We start from the raw sequence: 24271 nt of genomic DNA, 5'->3' as shown, positions 1-24271 counted from the left end.
TAGATTGAAAAGCGTAGACTTACACTTAAAGAAATAGTCATTTGAATTTAATTTAGTATTAAAGTTTAGTATAGTTTCATCACACGAAATGTGTTGATAAGAGCCCAAGAGCCCAGCCCAAGAATCTCTATGGTATCTTTATGAAATATTTATATTTTTCTCTGTGTACCATTGTGCTTCTAAGGACTTGCCTTCTTACAATTCTATCGCCTGGTTCCCTTATTGACATTTCCCCTCCCTTGTTGACAGCCTAGAACGAACTTTTCAATGCATTGTCATAAATCATTTTGCGGCAAAAACAAGTTGAACGCCACGCCCACACATCTGACTGCCACATGCCGTGGACATACCATTGTGTGTGCCAGGAAAATGACCGTGGGTGGAATGTGGTTGGGGGAAAATGGGGAAAAAGCAGTGCGGGAAAATTCGAGGCAGTCCGAGTGAGAGAGAGAAATGTCAAAGTTGAGTCGGTCGAACTCTATGTGAAGTGGTGGGCATGGCTGGAATTCCCTTCCTGTTGGAATTCCACCTCCACTTATTTTTACCCAGCTGCCTTGGCTTGGCATATGTCGAGTTCCTCGGCCATACATGTTCTTAAGTACAGGAGAATTCTATGGTGTTTTTTTTTGTGCTGCTTTTGGTTGCATTATTATCATCGTCATCTGGCCGATTTAAGTGGCGAAAACGGCTTGAAAGAATGCCTGGGGTGACACTCAATATTGCGTATACGCCGCATTGTTCAGCATTGTCTGCTGCTTAAAATGCCTATTTAATATGATTCGTTAGTTTTAGACCTCATTTTATGACACACTTTACAACGCTGATGCCTCTTATTATGTTAGTTCCTCGAAGGTTGTATACTTTTCAGTCCTCTATGTGCTATAAGCAGCTGTTGCCAAATGGATTTCAGCTCCTTTCTTTTTCACAGACTGAAATTGTTCTTGGCAACATGAGATTTTGATGTTTGTAGAAACCTGACATCAACAGCTGTTGTCATATATTCGTAACTTGATCACGGTACAGCCGTTTTAATATTACATATGGGACGTAAAGTGTGTGATGGTTTTTTTTTTTGTTGAGTTTAGAGAAAGACATTTTTATAATACAAGTAGTCTCCGTTGATATGTGTAAAATAGGTAGGTATATGATTTACTAAAAAGGATTCCTTAATCCCACAACTGCATATACACTCCCTTTCAATTACTAATTAATTGCTTGTCCTGGGAATTTGTTCATTTCTTATATATACATCTTCCTTCGCTTTCTGATTAGTTCAACCTGATATCCGAATTTTTTTCTTTACCCCTTTCGTGGGTCTCATTAAGCAGCCATTTCTCAAATTCTCTCTCACAGTGCAGCACAAAATGGCTGGCACTTGCTTTTAGCTGCTGCTCGATGTCCTGATTACTGGCAACTGCTTCCGTTTTTAATATTTATAATCCAGTGTAATTAAGACGAGAGCGCCAAAGAGTCGCGTACCAAAACGAAACGAGGAGAAAAATGTAGCATTAATTACCAGGAAAGCTTTTTATGGCAAGGACCCAGCAGGTCCAGCGCGAAGAAAGTATATATACTTCGTACAAAAAAAGGAAAATGCATGAATATAAATGCGTATCACTTGAGAAATGTATAATTAGGGGCAGTTAATAACTTTTTCGCGAGTTCTCACGCACCGAAAGAGGTTGAAACCGCCGCACGCACTAATTAAATATAAAGTGGTTAGTGGGTTGGGTTGGATAAACAAAAAATAGGGGTTGGTGGATCGCCAACCGTGCCATAAATTATAAAAGCCAAAAAGTATTTTTAGTTGACCTCAAGATGGTTGGCATGGGGGGTGGGGGGTATTAAAAACCGCAAAAGCAAGTTGACAAAGAGCAGAGTACGCTGAAAAATGCGTCTCAGATTGAGATAAGTTTCATCCCGAAAACCCCACAGCCACTCCACGTGCAAAAAGTCCTTTGCCCGTTATTCTTGGCCTAATTTGTGGTTTTCCTTTTTGCCCTTTTTGGTCTAAATTAGCTTCATTATTGTAATTAACTTTGTTTGCGCAGCATTCGCTGTCGTCGTCTCTGGGCTTTTGTTAAATTTGGCAAATTAGTTGTATGCTTTTTTGTGGAAGGAGGGGGATTGATTGTCTGTCGGGATAATTGAAACCTTAAACAAATAGCATTCGATTGAGCTTTGCAATTGACTCTGATTTGATTAGATTTATCTTGACGTTTTGCCTCAACGATGTTTCCTTTCTATTTTTATCTAAAATTGTACTCATTACAACGAAATTGGGAAATGGTATTTTCTTCAATTAAATAGATATTTCACTCCGATCACATTTCCTTCCCCAACACATTGCTCATTCGAAACATATGTAACGTTTATTCTTGGATTGAAACCCAAATCAAAATTCAATTCGTTTTGTACTTGTGTGAGTGAGTGGTTCGTTTGTGTGTATGTGTGAGGGTCTCTGCTTCCGTTTCCGTTTTGTGGCTGCCACGTGGCTGACATGTTAAAAGCCTAAATAATTGCCAACATTTTATTTATTTATTCTGCTCTTTTATTATTCTTCGGTTACAAAAAAGGTTTACGGGTCTGGGATATGTTCTTATTTTTATTCCTGCCTCTGCCTTCCATAAACATTTTAATACCATGACAAAATTGTATTATAATTTTGATGAAGATGCAAGCGGATTTGGTTCTTTAAATTTGAAAACGTATTTTAGGTGGACTAAAAATATTAAGCTTTAGCCAAAATAAACATAACGAAGTTACCAGTTAAATTATAATGTTTGTATTTTTAAGCTGCGGTGATGATCGAAAAAAGAAAGTGAAGTGCAATAAACTGTGCAAATATAAAAAACCATTAAAAAATAGAACACTAGGCAGTTAAGTAATTTGAGCAATGTCTATGTATACATACCTATGTACATTTGATGATGTAGTGTTTCCGCGTACCAGCTCTGTATACATGACTGTCATTCAATTGCTCAGATTTCGCTGGCCTTCAGTTGGAGTTTTCTGTTGTTTTCGAAGAACTTAAGTTCTGTATAGTCTGGACTCCTTGGGCTTTGTCAGTGTCTGATTTGAGTTCGAAGAGTAGACATCGCGAAAGTGTTTGACAAATATATAATTAATATAGAAAGCTATATATACATGGATCCACCGATGCCACATACATCTGCCTCCCTGTTTGACTTCAGCGACATTCATGAGCGGCTGCAACGTTTGTCATTGCTGCGATGGCATTTCAATTTGCATGGCATGACGACCGATTTGCAGGAGGATGCTCTTGAGTTGGCCAATGGGAGTTTCGATGCCATGGCAGTTGCAGCCAACAATCAGCATCAGAATCACCAGCAACAGCAACAGCAAAGGCATCAGCCCTGCAATCACAATCAATTTGCACAGGGACATAACCAGCAACAGCAGCAACATCATGGCATCATTTCAACGGGGGATCATCACCCAAACTCCTATCGTTACCATGGTCAGGACCTGGTTGCCTCGATTCGTGGACATTATGTGAGTTATTTGCTAATTGCCGCGGCCCAAAAGAAAAACAAAATGCGGTGGAAAAATCATGGAAAAGTTCGCTCTTGACGATGGCGTGGCAGCAACATGTCAAACGCCGGCAACATGACAGTTCAGCCCACAGCAACAAAAGCTGATGAAACCCCAGTGTTTTTAGAGTGCGAAAAAGCGAGGGGCACTGCCTTTGGTTTACATTTTCAAATGAGTGCTAAACACTTTGCTGACTTTGACAGCCGCATTTTGACTGAAGCGATTTAATTGGGGCGTGCACAAGAGATTTTACCTTTAAAGCCAGCTTAAAGCTAGTAAAATATATAATATAATAATATGAATTTTGAATCTCTAAAAGTATTGAAACTTGTACACTTTCGATCTCTAAGCCTTATCCATTCATTTATTTCGATCTCCAGCCGTAAGAAATTTCTCCCGAGTTGTTTGAGAAAAAATTTGCATGGCTATTGACAAACAAGCGACATTGTGTGGCTTTGATTGTCATCCTGGCTGGCTAGGATGCGCCAATATACGTTGCCACAGCTCAACTGCAACACGGCTGCCACTCTTAACCCCTCTCAGCACTCCGTTAACCCCTCGCTGGGCCTTGAGCCTCCTCCTTTAACCCGGTTCGGCCCGCCTGTCTGTGGCTTTTTCCGTCTTCGTGCGCTTTGGACGTGTTGGGACACCACTTAATTTCCGGCAATGCGAGTCACGTATGCTCCATCCTGCCTTTATGTGCAATGACATTTTCATTTTGTTCACACTCACCAATTCACAGATGCACACACACACACACACACACACACGCTTGCAGCCACACACAGATACTGTGTGCAGACATGTTGCAAAATGGCAAACACTTTTTGGCCTTGCGAGAAAAGTTTTTGTCAACTCATTTTGTTGCAATTTGCACAAACTCCAAAACAAAAAACAGAGCAAGACGACGACGACGACGATGGGAAACTCGATTATTTTTAATTAAAACAACATTGAGGCAAAGGAAAAGCCTGGAGAAAAGCTGAAAATTCTGAGCCAAAGAGTTGCACGATTCAATTGCAGACTTTTCTGTGGTCAAGTAGCGAGTTTAGGGCTTTTCCTTTGCGTTTTTCCTTTAATTACACGCTAACGACGAAGCACCGAGCGCCAAACTTGAATAGATGAAAACAGATTTTTCCACGGAAAAACCAACCAGACCGTGAGATTAGAGGAAAAAAAAAAACAAACAAAAACTGAAAAGTGGACAATCTTCTTCAAGGAACTCTGTCTGCTTTGAAATGCGATTCTTGTTTGGCTTTTGTGATGCGTATCATAATCGGAACCACCCGCCGCAAAACGCAAGTCATATCCGATTTAATGAGCGGATGGGGTGTCTTCTGGATTTTTTCCATCAATTGTTTGCCATCATCGATTTGTTTACATTAAGCGGAAACCATTTGTTTACTTTTCCCCTGTGCTGCTGGTGGGTTTTTTCTATTTTGACGAAATGAAATTACATCCGCCAAACGTGTTTGGAATTCTAGAAAAAGGGCAAAAATAACACGGTTACCACGTATTGAGGGTATTTCAGAATTAGATGCCTTAGGAAAACAGTACAGGTGTTAAGAACTTCGTACTTAAAGGCTAAAGTCGCAATTTTGTATTACATTTAAGGTAAATAACCTACTTAAATGTTGTATTTATTGTTCGTTCTTAAAATTGCCTACGAAATAATTTCGAAACTGGCAATTTGATATTTATGGAATTTCCAATAGGGAAAACCGCTGCCAACCTCTCGTGGCAATTACACATCCTAAATGGGCTAATTTTCACAGGCCTTGCAGCTTCGCACACACTTGAGAAAATAATTTTCCAGTTGCCACTCGAAATGGAAAAGGCACAGCCGAAAATTATAATTAAATTTTGAGTTTTGCCAGTGGGCGGTGGTAGCCCCCTAGCCGCTGCCACGCCCACTAGCCCCCTGTCTGCGGTTTTAGCGTTGAGCTCTGTATGACAGAGACGGGAAACCGCTAGACAAACGACCAAACAAGACAAATAAAAATAAAGCACAATGTTGTTGTTGTGGACTAGTTGCAAGGATGGATGGAAAATCTGCAGCTGGGGCCTTCCACTCAACGTGGGAGTTTGGAGAGCGAAGATTTATTGGTCGGGCCCAAAGGAGGATTACCCGAGCGACAGGATCCTTGTTACCATAAAGCCGCTTAAATTTCCCACCCACAACAGAAAAAGCAAAAAGAAAATCCAGCGCGAAAGCAAAGGCGAAACAAAAGCCGTTTCGAAGACAAATGAAATAAGGAATAATTAATTTTATATGGTCCGTTGTCGTTATTGTTGTTTGGTTTTTAATTCCGGATGGTAAAAACTTTAATTGGTTTGGCTGCTGATAAATTTACTTCATAATTTGTTCGCTCTTAATTGTTTCCAACGAAACGGGGTGGCATAGTCTATATAAAATTACATAGCCTGCTCTTTGGCCATTGCGCTGGTAATGTGCCGCGTGCGCATTAAAAATTCAACAAAAATACTCACTAAATATAAATGCAGCGGCAGCAGCAGTCGCGGAGTGTTAAAAATTTTCATTAAAACTAAAATTACAATTTCGGTAGCATAAAGTTTGGCGAAGGGTGGGTGGCACGGGAATTTATGATGCTTACGTGACCGCTGAAAAGGGGGCTTAAATGATGGCTTAAATGAGTCGTGCCTGGCCGGCATAAGTTCGCCGCTTCCGCCGCTTCATTCCGCTCCTGCATTTGCCAGTTGCATTTGAATTTATTAACAAAAGTTGGCCCACGTCCAGTCGGTGGCAGGAAAACTACAAGTGAAATGTAATTTTACGGCTGGGCCTAAAATAAATAACAGTTTGCAGGATGCCCAGGGAAATCGGCGTAACTCGGCACGTGAATATTTCGAAATTATTTTCCATTGTCGAAAAAAGAGCATTTTCCATTTGGGCAGCGAAAGGTTAAATTACCAAATTGCATTTGGCCATACACACATATTATATGGCATGGAAAATCTGTGTACGATTTCTGATGAAAGAAAATTAAATTTCACCTTTCTGAAAAATATGGCAATTCATCATTTAAAAATCAAACAAAATATTGGCAAAATAACATTTTTTAGAAATAGCATTTTCTTTATATTTCTGATTTGTATTTTTTGGAAACCCTTTAGTTTCTTTTGAAGGGTAAATCCAGGCCTAATGGCATCTTGTTGAGTTTGGTGCGATACAAATAATATATAAGCATAAATAACCCGGAAAACATCTGTTTCCTAAGTTTTCTTTCCACGCCGTACAAAATCACTTAGTGCGCAAAGTTTCTTCATTTTCCCCTCGATTTTTCCGCATTGTTTTGTTGTTTTGACTGCTGGTGCGCCCCAAAGGCGTTAAAGGCTTAGACGTATTTTCCTCACCTAACACCCCGAGTTTTCGGCCAAAAGAGAACCCCCCTCCTTCCCCCGTTTTGACTGCTGGAAATGTAATTTTGTCGTAAATGTCATTTTTTATGTTGCTTCGTTCTTTTGTTGCCGTCGTCTGCAATTGTTTTTGCTGGGCCAGAAAAAAAAGTATATAAGAAATAAGCGCAAGAAAAATGTGTTCAAATCAGTGGCAGCTAAGCCTTTCCACCAAATTTCCCAACCCCTTCGACGGCATTTCAACTCGTTCATTTTATTGGATTTCTTGCTGCTTAAGACATTCTTTTTTTTCTTGTGCGCTGCTGGTTGTTACATTTAATGAAAATTTGTTGGCAACGTGAAAGGCGTGGAAAATTTTAAATTGATTATCGCACAGGCGGGGGCAAAAGGAAATATCCTGCCGGGGTTTTCCTCACTGCATGAGCTTTGCACCGCTTTTCCGTTTTCCTTTTTTTTTTTTGGGATCTCCGCCTAATGTTGTCGAGCAATGTAATATATTATCGTTTATGATGTTAACATAAAACTTGCACGCTTCGCCGAGTGAATTGGTGGGTTGTGCTCGCGTTGGTGCTACTCAGTACCTGGCCTCTTCCACTTTTATGCCTCACTTGCCACATGCTCATAAAATAAACGCCCCAAGATGGATTGCCTCCCCCTGGTCATCCATACATCCGTTTATCCATCCAAATGGTAATCTGGATCCCCTGGGAGCGTATTCCCCAGTACCTTTTTATCATTTTGCATAATGGCAATCGTAGAAATTTTGATTTGCCTGTTTTATAGTCGTTTTAGTTGAGTAAAAGCCTGGTTTTATGGCGCTATTTGTAAAATGAATTATGACATTGATTTTTAAATCAGTATAATCTTGTTCTAAATTTCCCAATACAAAATGTCACACTCAACTGATTTAATTCGATATTTTTATAAGATTGCAACTGTGATTAAGACTAAATTAACAAATTTTTATGCACCCAAAAATTTATATAAATATCGCTTTTCAATTTGCAAAATGTTTGCATAACATTTTCAAAGCAACAAATAGCAACACAGTCGTCTACTCTGCAAACAAATTTTTTGTTTCATTTGCAAGCTATGCATATTCATTCCCAACTCTTCCGCAGAAAAAGTATAAATAAAATAATTTCGAAAAAAAAGATGCTTTCCCTTTTTTTTTATAGAAAAATATGCAAAATAGGCAGGAAAAGTTGCATATCATATGCACTCATACACATGAAGGCAGTTTTGCACTGCGCCTCCTCATTTTCATTTTTAGCTGCAGCTTTTCTTCTGCCGACTGACTATTTTTAGCCCTCGAGTCGTTCGTATCCTTGTCTATATATTCCGCCCATTGCCACGCCCACTCCTCAACCCTAAAGCGCTTTCACTCGTGAATTTTTATGCGGAAAATGGTGAAAATAGGGGGGCGAGTGGGGGTGTGGGTGGACATGGGACAATACGAAAATTTAATTTACCGCATAGAATTAAAATAGGCAAAAGTCCGGAAAAAATAAGCGAAAATTTTGCGCCTGAAAGGCAGCAACAAAATGAAGAAAAATCCTTTTGTTTTCCGCTCTTGCGCCTACCCACGATGCCCCCCCACCCTTCGCCCCCTTTTTGCAACCCCCTGGGAAAATTCCATGCCTCCCCTCCCCTGGGACATTGTTGTTGCTGCCTACGCCACTGCAGTCGGTTTTAATTATGGAAAAAGTTTTTGCTTTATTTAGTTTAAACAATAAGTGGTTGGAAAATATGAATTATACAAAGAGACAGCTATGTTTGTGTGTCTGTGTCTGTGTGTGTGTCTGTCTATGAGTGTGTGCAAACATTTCTTGAGGAAAATGCAAATATTTTTTGTTTTATGCTTTTGCACCTTCGTCGTTTTTTGGTGCCTTTGCATGGCAAGTGAGTCGTGTGCCAGTTTTTTATATATCTTCCATCTGCTATTCAACTAGTTTTTGCATTAAGTAATTTGAAAACGTTTTGAATGGCGTATTAAAGTGTGGAATTGTTTTCCAAACTGCTTAAAAAAGGGATTATAATTTAAAACATGTTCAAAGTGGCTAGTATACTTAGTTGATTTACGCATGCATACACATTCCTTTGCTGACTTCCATTTTCGCAGAATTTCAATTAAAACTCAATAAATACCTCGCATTTAATCCTATTTAAATGTTCTGTCCTTAAAGTGTCTAGGAATTCAGAGAACTCACTCCCCTTTTTATTTTGGTTCACATTATACCAACTCACGTACTTCCATTGGCCCGCAGCAAAATCGAATTTGCGCATAAATTTTCGAAAAATGACAATAAAAATGACAAAAGCTCGTCGTCGTAGCCACGAAGCTACAACAGCAACAACGACCGCTAATCACAAAGCGTTTATCAGAGGATACCCGTCCCATGTAGCAACTTGGAAAAAGCGGAAAACCCCAAAAGACACCAGGCCACCCCGCCTATTGGCGTGCCTCCTGCCTCTCCACCTGTCAGTTGGTAATAAATTATTATCATTAATATTTTGCGCTTGATTTTGCCCCCAGGAAGGACTACCGCCGGATAACGGTCGAAAGGACCCAAACGAAACGTTTTTTGCATAAAAATTAAGCGAACACCAATGGCAATGGTGAGCAGTTTTCGGGGTAATAGAATATAGAACAAAAGCGTCAACAGAAATGTTTGGGACACGACCAAGTTACTAGCAAGCAGAGTCTTTCGTGCACTTAAAATAATTGGAAATTGTATAATACTAGAATAAACTTGAAACAAAGTCAACACCATTTTGTAATTTGAAGATATAACTTAACACTATGTACAACAAATCACTAAGCTTACATATATTTTTTAGGTGTGTAAAAGAAGGCAACGCCTTTTTAAGTTTTTTTTTTTTTTTTTAAGTCTTAAGGTTTTAAGTCTTAAAAATGTTTAAACATATAGTTTTTTGGCATATATACACTTATGCTAGTTATATAGTTTATTATTGCAGTTTCGAAAATATTCGCAGTGTATCTGTGTGTGTGCGTGAGTCGGAAAAACTTCACAAACACCCTCGAAGTGCACGCGATAATGGCTCCCAATTTGGTAATTAATCACGTCCTCGTTTCTATTCTCGTCCCCCTTCCTCCCCAAAAAAACAGCCACAGCTGCCCATTAAGAGTGGAGCGTGTAGGCCAGCCACCTCCTAGGCTTCATATTTTCCATTAGCTTTCCGCTTTACCTTTTATATACTTCTATATATATATACACCTGTGTAAAGAAATTTTTCCAGCCGCCAGACGTCGTTGCAGTCAACGTTAAAATTAAGCGAATTTGAACGAACGATAAAATAATTACCTTTATGATTATTTTCGGTGGCCGTAAAGTTGGTGGCTATTTTGCTGAGGTACGTGTGTGTGTGTGTGCTGGGGGGGTGGGGTTTTGGGTTCGATGTGCCAAACGTGTCTAATTTAGCGGCTTAAATTTATAGCATTTGTGCGCTTAAAATGTTTGGCTATTCCATTTTATGACCCACCGAAGGCAATTGATGGCTTGAACGGCAATGGTGGTGTTTTTTGGCTGTCATGTTCTACGGCGAAATCGCAATAAATGCGAGAATGTGTTAGCTGGAATGGATTTGGAGTCAACTTTTAAAGAAAATCTATGGAGCCACAAAAAGGTACCATTGCAATATGTTGGCCATTTGCACAGAATTTCTGAAGCCTACTTTTCAGATGATTTTGCTGACAACGCTGACAACAATGGTATTTAAGTTCGCTTGTATAACGCCATGGAAATTTGGCAGCTGAAAAAATAATAATTATTTAATATTATTGCTAATATTTATAGCTAAGACATTTATTTGATTTTAGCAAGAACATGTTTGGTTTAAAGAATTCGTCTCCTAGGAGTGATTAACTTCCAATGAGTGGTTTTAATTTTATTAGTTCAGAGCTTAGTAAACAACTCGTTCATATTGCCTTCTCACCTTCATGTAGCCAGGCTTGAAAAACCCAATTCTTCGGCCTGAAGTTTATGTCAAAATGCTGTCACGCCTCCCTCGATTTTTCAATGCATATTTTCTCTGCCCTACGCTTTTACCCCATTTTTTCCACTTGGCAAACACACACGTCCACCACTCCAATTCGAATGGCAAACCATTATTACTCGTTCTCTGCCATTTAACTGCCAAATTACAGGCACCCACAGCTCAGCCTTCGTTCCCCGCGAAAACCGCATTCGAATTGCGTGCCCACGAAAATTAACTGAAAACGTGAAGCCGGCTTTTAAAAAAAAAACGAAAAATACGAAAAACGAGTACTAAGTGAGAGGAGCATGCGGAAAAATAGGGTGAAAAACAAACTGAAAATCAAATATTTGCCATATTTTGCAATTGGAAAATCAGCGACAGCACGCAAGGCTTCAGTTGAATCCTTTTAGAAACCAGGACATACACACATGAGTTCCTTCCTACCTCGATCATGCCGAAAATAAAAATGGCGGAGCTCGTTTGTTTCCGGTTTCGTTGCGTTTGTTTTCGCCATTTTTTTTTTTTTTTTTGGTGGGGGAGGGGATTTTCTTTTCGTTCTGTTTGTGCCACGAAAGATTCGACAAAACGACATCGAGAATCCCCAAAAACATCACATTTTTCGCCTTGTATATTTCAGTGGCACATAAATTTTTATATGTGAACCACAGAGGCGGGTTTATTTGTGTTTATGCCAAGTGACCCCAAAGAACCGGTGAGGGAATGAGTGCGCAAAAAAATGGCCCAAAGCAACAAATGCATTTGCAATGCAAAACTGGAGCACACAACACTCACTCACACAGGAAGCGACCCGGCAGCAAGGACACCCGACGACTGTTGCATCTGTCCACGCCCACCGCCAGCCGCCCACTCCTCATGTGCTGCGCTCCATTCCACAGAAGTGGGAGTTGGGTGGGCATTATTTATGGCAGGCGTGTTTCTATAAAGATACCCTGTTATTTCTTTATGTGAAAACCTTTGTGGACTTGATTGAGAATTTTAAAGTGGTTGCGAAACTGTAGTGATTTTGATACCGCAATGTTCTAAGCTTATTCGGTTACCTTTTTTCAGTTTTGCTGACTTGTAAAATTATAAATACTACAGAGTACATAGATGGACTATATATATCTTGCAGCTCAATTTTCTATTATCGTTTTGCAATGAGTGCGCAACTGGCACTCAATAAAACAAAATCTCCCTGTGCACTGCCTGCCTACCTGCCATGTGTGCATTAGAACGGATGTCATGGCGGTTTTTCTAGCGGTAAACAAAAGCTTTGCAGCAGAGCCGCAGCTGGCGTTCTGCGGTTTTTATTTACGCCAAAACAAAAACACCGTGCACACCAGATTATTTATGCTGAAACTAAACCACATAGTGGAAAACCTATTCTCTTCGATAGCACTATAACGATTTTTATAAAGATGCTACCAGCATTTCAAAGTGTTAAAAAATAATTGATTTTATGATAAAATATTTTTCAATAAATTATACAAATTTGCAATCACTTAAATCTCAATTTCCTTTGTGACTTTTTCAGGGGAGCTCGTCTAGCGCCGCCGCCGCACCTCTAACATCGCGCAGCGCCTTCCCCGGCGCCCCGCTCACCGCCTCAGCCGTCGCACTCAAGGGCGCCCTCCCACAGCGGCCACCGGCCATGACAAGTCCCGCAGCCGCTGCCGCTGGCGCCGCCCTGGCCGCCGGTGCTCCTTATCGCGGTGCCGCCAGCTGGACCCCGCAGGGTTATGCCCCGGCCGCTGCCGCAGCCGCCGCTGCTGTCGCCCAGCAGGCAGCCTACCGCTATACGGCGCCGCTGCCCCAGCCGGCGTATGCCGCCTATACGCCGCACACGGCCACCACACCGGCCACAACCACGGTGAGTACTCAATTGCATCAGTAATATATATTTAATAGTGAGTGTGAAATTTGTTAAATCACAAATAAACTGTCTAAAAATATGCTTAAATATTTTATAAAAACATTGCATACTCTTTGACATCTTTAAGGATTGTGAGTCATTGATGTTTCATGTTATTTACATAAACAATTCTATAATTTTTCAAGAATACTACAAATAACTTACAACAAACTCTTCCTTTTAATCGAGTCCTCATTCCACCGAAACCATTAACAAATGGCAAGATTGCAGAACCAGCAAAATTTCGCTCACGTAAAATGGGCCGAAAAATCCACTTTGATGAATTCTTCAATTCATGTCTAATGGTGCGCATAATCGAAAATTTATGTGCGTCCATCAGGAGGCAAATGGAACTCAAGTGTTTTTACACTTCCCAGAACTACCTTTATTAACTCGCTGCTCCGACTCCTTCTTGTTCAACTTATTGATTGTCAAGTGTAGTTCCTCAGTTTGACAACCGATAGTCGGGGAAGAAGTGGCTTGTCATTTATTGAAAACTGCTGAAGCAGCAATTTATTTATGGCACTCACTGTTTTCCCATTCAAACTGTTTGTGCTGCCTCGCTGCGATTCACATTTTCCGAGTTAAGAGGTATTTTGCTGCGATTCATATTTTTCTTTTCAATTCTACTCACAGCTGCAGGTCCTTCCTCTGCGATTCTCATTCACTCTAGCTAAAGAGCGTGCCTCCATGATTGTAATCTCGTTCCACCAAGAACGGACACTGCCTACGATTGTCATGCCCTCGACTTGCCAGCTGGCATTAATTTGCCTGGCCCTCGTTTTGATTTGTGTCCTATGCTGAAGAAAAATAGAACCTACAGTCCCAGTCAAGTCCTTTGGCAATCAATTAGCCCGTTTGTGGTTTTTCACACTCGGACATTCATCAAAGTCGAGGCATTTTCAATTTGAGAGTCAGACAACAGGCGCAGTAACAGCAGCATCATTAATAACGAACAATTAAGAATTTTCGTGGATACGAGTTGACAAGTCGAAACTGCCGCCAGCGTGCCAACCAACGACTTAATCAGCATTATCTAGCTTCTACTCATTTCCCAGCTTTTTGCGTCCTCCACTTGCCGCCACTCCACTTGGGCTCAAAAGTTCACTGCTGTGCAAATATAATCCATGCCCCTGCCCAGAAAACCAGAACGATTGAATCGACTGGGGGCTCCATCATGACGAATGATGTTCGCTGGCTGCTGCTGACAAATTTAGCAACCAACCCCGTCGTCACAGCTTGTTATGTGCATAGCTATCTCTTTGGCAGCGTTTTCAATTTGATTTACAAATGATTTTCAATTCGAGGGCAAAGCGGCTAAAGAAAAATTCGCAGCCTTTCAAGGAGTTTTTCTTGTTTCCTCTTTTATTTTGCTGGCATCCCCTTTTTTTTTTTGTTGGCCCGAAGGCAGAACAACTTCTAATAAATGCGCCGAAAAAGTGCTGAAAATAAACGAGCAAATATATAACCAGTCACACAACGAACGAACTCGCGCCACCCCTTCAGGTAGTTTTCCTCGGAAAAATGCTTGCATTTTCCTCGGTTTTCGTGGCTTGCGGGCCATACCACTCATGCCACCCACTTTTATTTCTATTTGCTTCGCTTCGCTCTTTTCGGCTCCATCCTCCTGTCAGCCATTCATTCATTCATTCAACGTCGTCAATGGCAGTTAAATAATCCAAGAAGGAAATGTATTTTTTGTGGGCGTCATCGTCATCGTAGTCCTCGTAGTCCTCGTAGTGGTAGTCGCCTCCTGTTGTCCAGTTCCAGTTTCAGTTCGATGGCCATTAAAGCTGCATGCGAATGTTGCTCATAAATATAAAGTGCGGCTACTTATTTCGTTTTCCTTTTTTTCGCTCGCTCCTGTATTTTATGAAAGGTTTTCCTGCCGGGGGGGCCATAGATTATCGCTTTTGATTTGAGTGTCGTTAGCCCCACGGTGTCGCTTGCTGTGTTTGCCCAAATTGTTTTGCTAGCCTAATGTTTGGATTAAAAGTGGGAGAAACTGCTTTAATTATAATTAGTTTTGCTTGTGATTGCTGCTAGGCAAAAGAAAACTCGGCTTGCTTATGATCCTCTTTGTGCCCAAAAGTCTAATCATACTTACTGACATGTTGCCTTTCCTGCTACCATTTTACTTATTTATCAAAGACGAGCATTATTATATGTAGTTGGAAATATAATTTAGTCTAGTCCAAGCCTATATTTGCCCCATTATAATGCAGATTCCAATTCCAATTGTCTTCGGGCCCTATTCAAGTCGGTAGTTATTGAGTGGAAATGCGTTTGGCCCGAGAATACATAAGATTATAACCATCAACTGGGCCAGCACTAGCAGATGTCCTTCCTCCTGGCCGTTTCTTGAGCATTTTGTCATAACTAAAGGATGGAAATAAGAGGAAAATCCAGAGAAGACGTGATTACAATCGCTGCGAATGCAAGCTTTCTTCATTGCTATTCAATGTTCAGTTACATTTCCGTTCTGAGGACACGATATCTCCCCTGGTTCCGCTCTCTTGGGCAGCTGGTTAGTTTTGCAATAACTATAAACATTAGTTTAATTTTAAACTAGTCTATGTATATTTAGTTGGCTCCTTTGAGATCTACACACTTGAGAGCGTTTTGCCGCTTTCCTTCCGTTTTGCCCCAACTTGTTGAATTTGAATTGAGTTCCATTGAGCGCAAGAAAAGCAGAAGACAGAAACGCATAAATGTAAATGTTATTCTTGTGCATTTTATTCCGTTTTAAATTTTAATTATTTTTAGCTGCCAGCAGCAGTGGAATCGAGTTGGCTGCACAGGGCAGCCTCCTCCTCTCACGAGAAAATTCAATTTGTGTAGGTGGTTTTGTGTGATGGGTTGTTTTGCCCGAACATCAAGACAGTTGGACGCGTCTCTGGGCACTTTGGCTTCAAAAGCAATTATTGTTGAAATATTATTTACATATTCCACAGCCATGCCGCGCTATCATCCGCCTGCTCCTTGCGCTGCCCATCATCACTGGCTTGGCTCACGGGTCGTATGAGTGTTATGCAAATGTGTCGCAACTAAATGCAACATAATATATCATCAACTCTCGTTTTGGCATGCAAAGCTGGCAAACGAGAGTTATGAAATTTTCAATAGAAATGCGAATTTGTTCAAGCCGCATAAAGGGATAAACGGGGTAATGGAAGAATAGAATTGAAAGTACTGGCTTAAACTTCACAGTTTGCATTTGAATATAAATTGAGTTATGCTGAAATGGTCAGAGACTTGTGCCCTTCAAATTATAGTTGCTCACTTTATACTGCAATATGATATATGCAATCCAAAGTACTTTTTAAATGCTTTTCAAACATATCACAACTATAAATTCATAAGCATTATAAATTCATTCAATACAATACAACCCGTTTAAAATCTGTAACCTGAATCTGAGTTCATGCTCATTTTACACAAATCCTTTTCAATTAACTCCTGAAATTGAGCATTCAACCCCTTCAATCTGTGATAAAACGTTTAATGCATATCATCCGCAAAAGCAGCGCTGTAATATTTTTTAAAGCATTTATCTCACATATTTAATATAAAATTAACATTTCGTTTTGGGCATCTTAAATGAAATGTTTATCATACCATTTGTGCGAGTTACACATTTATTTAATTTCGTTACTCTCGCTGCCTTTATTGTTTTTTCTACCGGACTTCGCAATGACCGCATATAAATTCCACAACTGGCGCACATAAATCAACAAACATGCTCAATCAAAATTCCAGCTGGCCAAAGGGGAAAAAAGGGAGGTTTATTGGGGTATACGCGTATATTTATATAATGACCACAGAGAGAGAGGAAAATGGAGGCGTACACACGCACTGATGTAATCAATGAAAACACATTAAACTTTATTTACCAAAAAGGGGACAAATAACGAAAAGGCGTAGCGATTAAACCAGCGAGGGAAGCAGCTGTAATAGCAATGCAGGTAGGGAAAAGCAGGAAAAGTTGGAAAAGCGGGAAAAGCAGGAGAAACTATCTCGGGCTGCTGGATTAATTAAAAGTGCTGAGCTGGCAAAAGTGCAGAAAGGCAAACAGCGGAGAGAAATGCCGGACATAAAGCGATTAACTCAATAAAGCGTAAGCGTTAAAACAAAAGTGACAAAGTGCACAAGTGCCACACGCCAACATTACCAGCACAAGGACACAGCGACAGTGTCCTGCGAACAATGCAAATAAACAGGCAACGAAACTACGGCGAGAACAGGACAAAGGATACCGCCCAGATCACGCATACGCCCCGTTGGCCGGCTGGTTGCCTGGCTTGCTGGCTGGCCAAAAACAAGGGGGACGAAGGCCACAACAACCGTCTCCGCCTGGACAGGCCTTAACCAAGTGACCAAAAACATGAGGCTTCGATCCCACCCAGCAAAACAAACTAATAGGAAGCGAGGCAAGCGTGGGAGAGATGGAAATAAAACCTATTTTAAGATACATTTTCCACTTTCCACTAAAGATATTTATGGTTAATTCATGTCAATTAAATTAAATGCCCCTTAAGCAATTAAAATCACAAAGAGTGCTGAATGGAAATCCCAAAACGTCATAACTTTTCATTGCATACTTTTAGACACCTGAGCGAGTAACTTTTGAAGCAGTTAGATATAATTAAGCGTGCTTGATAATTAGATACTGATATCAGCCACTCACAAATTACCATTTATTTTAATGGGCATTTAAAATGAAACTGTTGCGAGCTCGTTGCAATAGCATAGAACCAAGTGTTCTGTGCATCCTTAAAGCTGCGGTCTCCCTGGAATGGCAGCAGCTGCCACAACAGCTGCCTGTGGCTAATGCAATGGGGCATTGGGCTCTCAGTTGTTGGCTTGGTCTGGCAAATTATGGAACTTAACTGCAAGTGACAAGCCACTGCTGCTTTTTCAGTTCCAGCCGCTGGTGGTAATGTTGCTGCTGGGTGGAGCAACTGCGGCAATTGCCGCACGTGCCACGCATCCTGACATTTGGCGGCGGCCCACAAAAACTGGCCAACATTCGCGCTGACACTTGACATTTTGCAGCAGTCTTCTGCGTGGGTGGGAAGTTCAAAGTGCAGCCGACTCGAGGGTAATATTTCAATAAAAAGGAAAAAGCGGCTGGAAAAAAAAGGGAAAAAATTGAAATGGAAGCCACAGATGCGGATGCAGTGGGGGCGTTTTTCCGGTGACCCCAAAAATGCTTAGTCGCTTTCCACCCACGCCAACCAACCAATACCGTACTCGTCCAGTTTGGGTGTGTAATATTATCCACTTTGCTCTTCCTGTTGCTGCACTGCATCCGCAGGATTCCCTTGCCTTTTCCTCTTCAATTGTTTCCACGGAACAACTTTTTTTTTCTTGTATTTCGGTAGCAATAAATTTGATTGCAATGCATTCGAGTGGTGGGCGATTCTTTTGCGGTTGGAGGCGTACGAACCGATAAATGTACGTATTTATATATCGAAATTAATTATTTAAATTTTTAATGGTATGGATATTTCAATTAAGATGAAATTTAATTAATGACCGAGTTACGTGCAATTAAATGTGTGTAATTAAATGCGACAAGCACTTGCGCACACATTTTATCAATCAGCGAATGTGATAGTTTTTAGACAGTATTAAATTCATTTGAGTTTAAAGAAATATGCCTTCTTAAAGAAATAAGATTAGTAGTTATAACCCCTTGATACATTTGCATATCAAAGACAAATTATTATTGTACTAACTTAATCCCATTTCCAAATGTTATAATCCATTTTATGTGCCAGTTTGAAAGTATCCTTAAAACACAGTTTCCTTCAATTATTCCAAACATGTTATGCTATTGGCTTTGGCAAATCCAATATCAGACTATTACTTTGTGTTGGTTTTCCCCCTTTATTTTTGCCAACTCCCTACACTTTAATGGAAAAGCAAACGGAACAGGGGTCCAAAACCCCAGCTTTTCTTCCTCCTTCGACTGCAGCTGACCGTTATAAATTGTCTGAAAGTCGCTTTACAAGGTTTTCGTATCATATTTTATTATTACGCGGTTTTCACGCCCTTTCCTGACCCTTCCCAACCGCCGGACTTTCTCGGACATCGATGCATTGCGTTAATTTTGTTTTTATACCCGGGGTGGAAAGCGGGGAAAACCCCGTGTAACAACAATATTTTATGGCTGCTCGCAGATTTTCAGACCAGCGAGCAACAATTTTCCCTCCACCCAAAGAGTTATTGCAAAAGTTTTTCCTCTTCGTTGTGCAGTTTTTAAGCTTTTCCGAGGGGGATTTTTAAACTGCAGCAGTGAAAACTTCGCTGGCTGTGGGATAAAAAAAATCGTTGACCTTTTTAAATACTTGATGTGGTGCTTACGAAAATCTGAGCTGGGGATTATCAAGGTCAGGCCTCGACTAGTTCATTTGAATTTCCCTTTATTCGCTAATTGCTTTTCCCATTCTGTTTTGTGTGTCGGAAAATATCTGTCAGGCACGGAACTTGAAAACATGCCACAAAGGGAGCGAGAGGGAGTGGGTAGTCCGAAAAACCAAAGAAACCCCAGAGCAATGGCCAAGAAATCCGATTTCAGAGGGCGGAGGTCGCCTTCTTGCCATTTGGTTGCTAATTAAGTTAGATGCATCTTTGTTGCATTACGCAAGCGAATCAAGTGCAACCGCAAAGTGCCAAGAGCGTGTCTAAACCGTTCTCCTATCTCCTCGCCCCAAATATCGCCCCATCTTGCACATTGTGTAGAGCATTAATTATTTGCCAGTCTCTCGGAATTCCAGTTTCCACTCACAAGGATTCCAAGGACTTTAATTTGCCAGACGGTCCGATATGCTTGGATCCAACAAACAATTGAAGCAGACCAGGCATAAATTACACTAGCTCAACACCTGATTGGGTGGGGCTGTCCATGGGAAAGGTGTGTGGTGTAGATGGTAGTGGGCAATCGGTTGCCAGGACATTCAAGAGGGTCAACCCACAACCACTCACCTGGCTGGCCCTTTGTTGCCTGTGGTCATTGATTGTCTGCAATTTGCATTTTCAGAAATGAACATTGCTCGTTGTGAAAAGGCGCGGGGGAGATTTTGGTGAAACTGGGGTGGAATTCGGCTTGAAAACGGGGGAACCCCATAATGATGGTGTATTGTTTAGCCTTTGACAGGTTTCCGAAAGTGCGGTTGTCATGTGGAATCAAACGTTGGCCCTTAAAAGCCTTTTTTAATATGGCTCTTTGAAACTGAAAACCAATAACTTGAAAACACACTAACAATGCCTTTAAATTCTTTTAAAGATCCAATAACGATAATTCCTTAGCGTAACGGCAAATTTCTTACAAATAATGGTATGAAAAGCCCCTAACTTGCTTTGGTTTACTTTAGAACGATTGACGAACTGTCGAGTTGATTGCACTGAAGTTGAAGTTTCAGTCGTGTAATGGCCGCTTCCAAAGAATTAAATGAATAATTGAACGAGGCTCGTTGAGGAATCAAAAACAATAGGGGGTAAATGTGGAGTTTATGGGCACGAAGCCATAACAGCAATAAACTCGATAATTATACAATGGATTTTTCGTGGAAACAATTTCGAGGAGTCCAAGGATGGGGAAAATTAAAAACAATTACAAATTATCATATGCATTTTTAAGCATTTCCTTTGGCCCGTCAATCAGAGAGAACTGGTACGCTTCCATTTAGAGGCCCTCAATCACGCATTCATTCCATCATTCATTCATTTACTCAGTCAGTCAGTCATTCAGGCATATGATGATGCATTGAATGCAGGAAAAGGAGCAAAAACTCATTGAATGCCTGCTGTTCCTCATCTCCTTTCACTTTGACTTTGGCCCAGAGTTTTCCATATTTCCATTTCCACTCCCCCATTTCCATTCCCATTCATCCGCACGCTGTGCATTCACAGGGAAATGAACATCAGCTGCAAACGGAGAGCGGGAATTATACAAAAACAAAGGGAAAAAAACTATGCTCGGCGAAGAGCATTGTTATAGAAACAAAAAGTAAAGAAAAGCGGCAAAGGAAAACGAGCACATGAGTAAAAGTATAGCAGAAAAAGAAAATAAAAAGAAGAAAATGCGAGCGGATGAAACACTGAAATTAATTTCCGTTAATATGGTAGAGTGTTTGTGAGTGTCCTACAGTGCGTATGGGTAATTTGAGTGATTCTCTCTATGTGTGTGTGTGCTTGTGTGTGTGTGGGAGTGGAAAGCTTCTGTTGCGGAAGTAGAATTTTCTTAATTGCCATTTTAATTGCAGTCATCGAAATGAAGCACTGAGAGTGCTGAAATGCCAGCAAAATGGCCCGAAATTAATCCGAATCAAGTGGTGTGGTGAGCATTTGCCATTTTATTTTCTGTAGAAAATGTGTACTTTGGTAAAATATTGAGGTTGTTCATACATCAATATGAAGTTTTTAAAATTTAAATATATAGTTCTCTTCAATAGTTTACAAAAAATATACACCTTCAATAATATTCAAACGATTGTTGATTTTATAAATGTAAGGAAAATCTTAATTATCAAGTACAGCAATATTAATGAAATAAATAAATGATATATTTTAAAAAATCGACAATTTCAATGGTATAAATGCAACTTGGCTGCCGGCTAAATGAACTGAACTCAACCAAAATGGATTCTGACCAAGAGAACATTTTCACGTTACCACGTTGCCCCACGGGAAACCCAAATTTATATTTAATTTGCAATTGTTTGCAGCGCAGCGCAGCAAACCAAAACCGAACCAAAAAAAAAATCTCGCATGTAAATTCAATTCGATTACCAAGTGGCATAGAAGTGAAATGCTTCATCCAGTGCTTTTTCCCCAGCGGCAGTGAGGGGGCAAATGGAAATATCAGACAATCCATTAGATGTGGCAGAACTTTATGCGTGGCTGATCAAAATGTTTCCCATCCCATCGAGCCACTTAATATTCCATGGCAACGGACAGCGCGGAGGTAGTCAATATTCGACATTCACAATATTTCGCATGGCCATGGCCGTCACACAAAAAATGGCAAAAAACAAAAGATGAGATGCGAGCGAAACCAATTTGTGCTCATTGGGGAGCAAAATTCATGGCGCTTAGCATTTGAATTAGGGCGCCAGTGCGATGGGGGGCGTGGCCGTGGGACTACTACCGGATTTACGAAACAAAAAAAAAAGAAAGCTAACAAACCAGAAAATCCGTGATTATTTATTAATTTGGCAAATTATTCATGCGACGCGCCATCACAAATCTGCTTAGTTGAGTGTTAGTTCGACGGGTGGCCTTGTGGGTTGGGGAGTTGGTGGTTACAGCTAGAAAAGGGGGGTGGGGTTGGAGCGGGTGACAGGTGCGGAGAGGGTGAGTCAGTTTGCATTTGCTACGTGCGCCAGCCATTATCTGTGTAAATCCCCCTTCTAGGATACTATGTTTATGTGTGTGTGTGGGGAGTCCCTAAAGTTGTTGCTAGTTTGTTATATGCCAGATTTCAGTTTAAGTTGCAGTGTGACAAATTGTATTAAAAAAAGGTGTTATACATATTAAATTTTCAATATATCCAGATTAATTATAAATCCATAAAATTTTAATTTGCAAGAGAGCGAAAATACATGTAGTAGTTGCTTTCAAGTTCGTAGTTTCCAATAACTTGCAACCACTGTGCAATTTAGCAGCTTTCAAACTTGCCTTGGACGAATGCAGTTCGAAATAAACTTTTTTTATTTCGGATTTTAGGGCTGTGGGGTTCCCCCGTGGCCAGTGGGGCGTGGCCCTTGAGGGCACAATTTTCCCGCTGCAGTTTGGGACAAACTTTCCGTTGCAGTGATTTATCAAAAACTTTGGGGCCAAACAAAATTTATTTACAGCAAAACCAAAAAAAATGAAAGAAGGAAATTTAAAAATACTGTTAAAATTTATTTCGTAATAAATCGCAATACAAGTCGATTAGTGCGATTCCCCAGCGATGGAGAGATTTTGCAGTTGATGGATGCAAATGTAACTGAACCATTTCCAATGATTGAAATCCGCTTTTTTAATTACTCTTTGAGCGAGCTGAAATTTATTTGCTAATTTATTTTAATTGCCAAACTAATTAATCAAACCGCTGAGTACTTAAGTGGGTGGCACTCAAACCATTGAAGCACGCAGGCAGGCAGGTGTAAATATTTATGTAAAAACTTGCCATAATTAAGCAGACATCGAGTCCCATTTCGCAGTGGCTCTTCATAAATACACACATGTGTGTGCATTTCGCAATCTGGCATAAATTCACATATGAACGAGTTTAAATACAAATACTAGTTTTAGAATTTTACTAGCCAAATATAATTTCCATTCATTCAATTAAAAAGAAGCAGGGGCTTTGCAGGGTGAGAGAGAGGAGAACTGCTACTAATGGCATTAATCTACATTTTTCACATAAATCAATAAACAGTCATTTGGGCAATTAAAGTGTTGCATGGCAACCCTGCTCGTTCGCCGCCTGCCTGCCACGCCCACTCATTGTTTTAGGCCCAGCAAAATGGCATAAATCAAACTTAACAGCTGCAAGCGATGGGCCCAAAGGATGAAGGACATGAAATGGGGAATTTTGTGGGGGGCTAAGCAAATAGCCAAAACTAAAGTTTTACTCGACCGAAATGCTGTATATATTCGTGTTTGTGTGTGTGTGCGTTTAAATTGTTTGTTTGTTCATGTGTATATGTGTTTAGTTAGCATTTACATCAAATTATTTTGTTTGTCAGGCTGTGGTGGCAACGCCTCTCCTTTGTCCTTCCGCCCCCTTTTGCTCCTGTGTGAATTGTTTTGGGCCAAGGATGAGGATATTTGTGTGTGCATTCTGCTGCACTTGCAGTTGAATAATTGTTTCATTCCAGCTGTTTTGTTTGATTTTCTATGCCCAGTATTGTCTAAACGCCTATACAAATTGCAGATTGCGAAGGGCATGTGCTTCACATTGATTAAAGCAATCTAATATATATACTTATAGTATAAGTGCCTATCTTAGCATATTATTCAACACACTTTTTGTGATTATGTTTTTATCATTTTGAAACACCTAAATGCTTTCTCAACTGAAACTTGATATGGCGCCCTAAGTTATTTGTTGCTATTTGTAGCTTAAACTACAAATCCGAATTGTCTGTCGACGCAATTCCCGCATCGCCTGGTCAGTAGTTGTCATGCAAATTCGACTTGAACCAAACTTGAGAAACCATAAACTATAAACCTCCTATCTATCATCAAGGAAACTTTGGTTTGCAAACCCATCACTAACCATTGAAGCCAGCCCCCCTTTCTTTTCAATCCTCCGGCGACCACTTCCTGTTTTGTCAACTGCAAACTTTAACATTGCATTTAGACAATTGCTCTGGCAATGTATGCTCAAATATAAAACTAAAACTATTTATGTATGTCCTGCCGTACATA

General features: G+C 40.4%; 1 protein-coding gene across 16 annotated transcripts in view; it reads left to right on the top strand.

Moving 5' to 3' along the window:
• The window catches only part of LOC117141656 (protein alan shepard), a 119384-nt gene that overhangs the window by 45509 nt on the left and 49604 nt on the right, over positions 1–24271 (top strand). For all 16 annotated transcript variants that reach the window (XM_033305235.1, XM_033305242.1, XM_033305232.1 and 13 more), the window contains one exon: positions 12467–12802. In XM_033305235.1, the coding sequence (XP_033161126.1) occupies positions 12467–12802 (336 nt within the window). The remainder of the gene's footprint in view (positions 1–12466; positions 12803–24271) is intronic.

The sequence above is a fragment of the Drosophila mauritiana genome, chromosome 3L (assembly GCF_004382145.1).
Source record: "Drosophila mauritiana strain mau12 chromosome 3L, ASM438214v1, whole genome shotgun sequence".
Classification (NCBI taxonomy): Eukaryota; Metazoa; Arthropoda; class Insecta; order Diptera; family Drosophilidae; genus Drosophila; species Drosophila mauritiana.
Note: the sequence above shows the minus strand (reverse complement) of the source record. Positions and strands in the feature narration are given on the sequence as shown.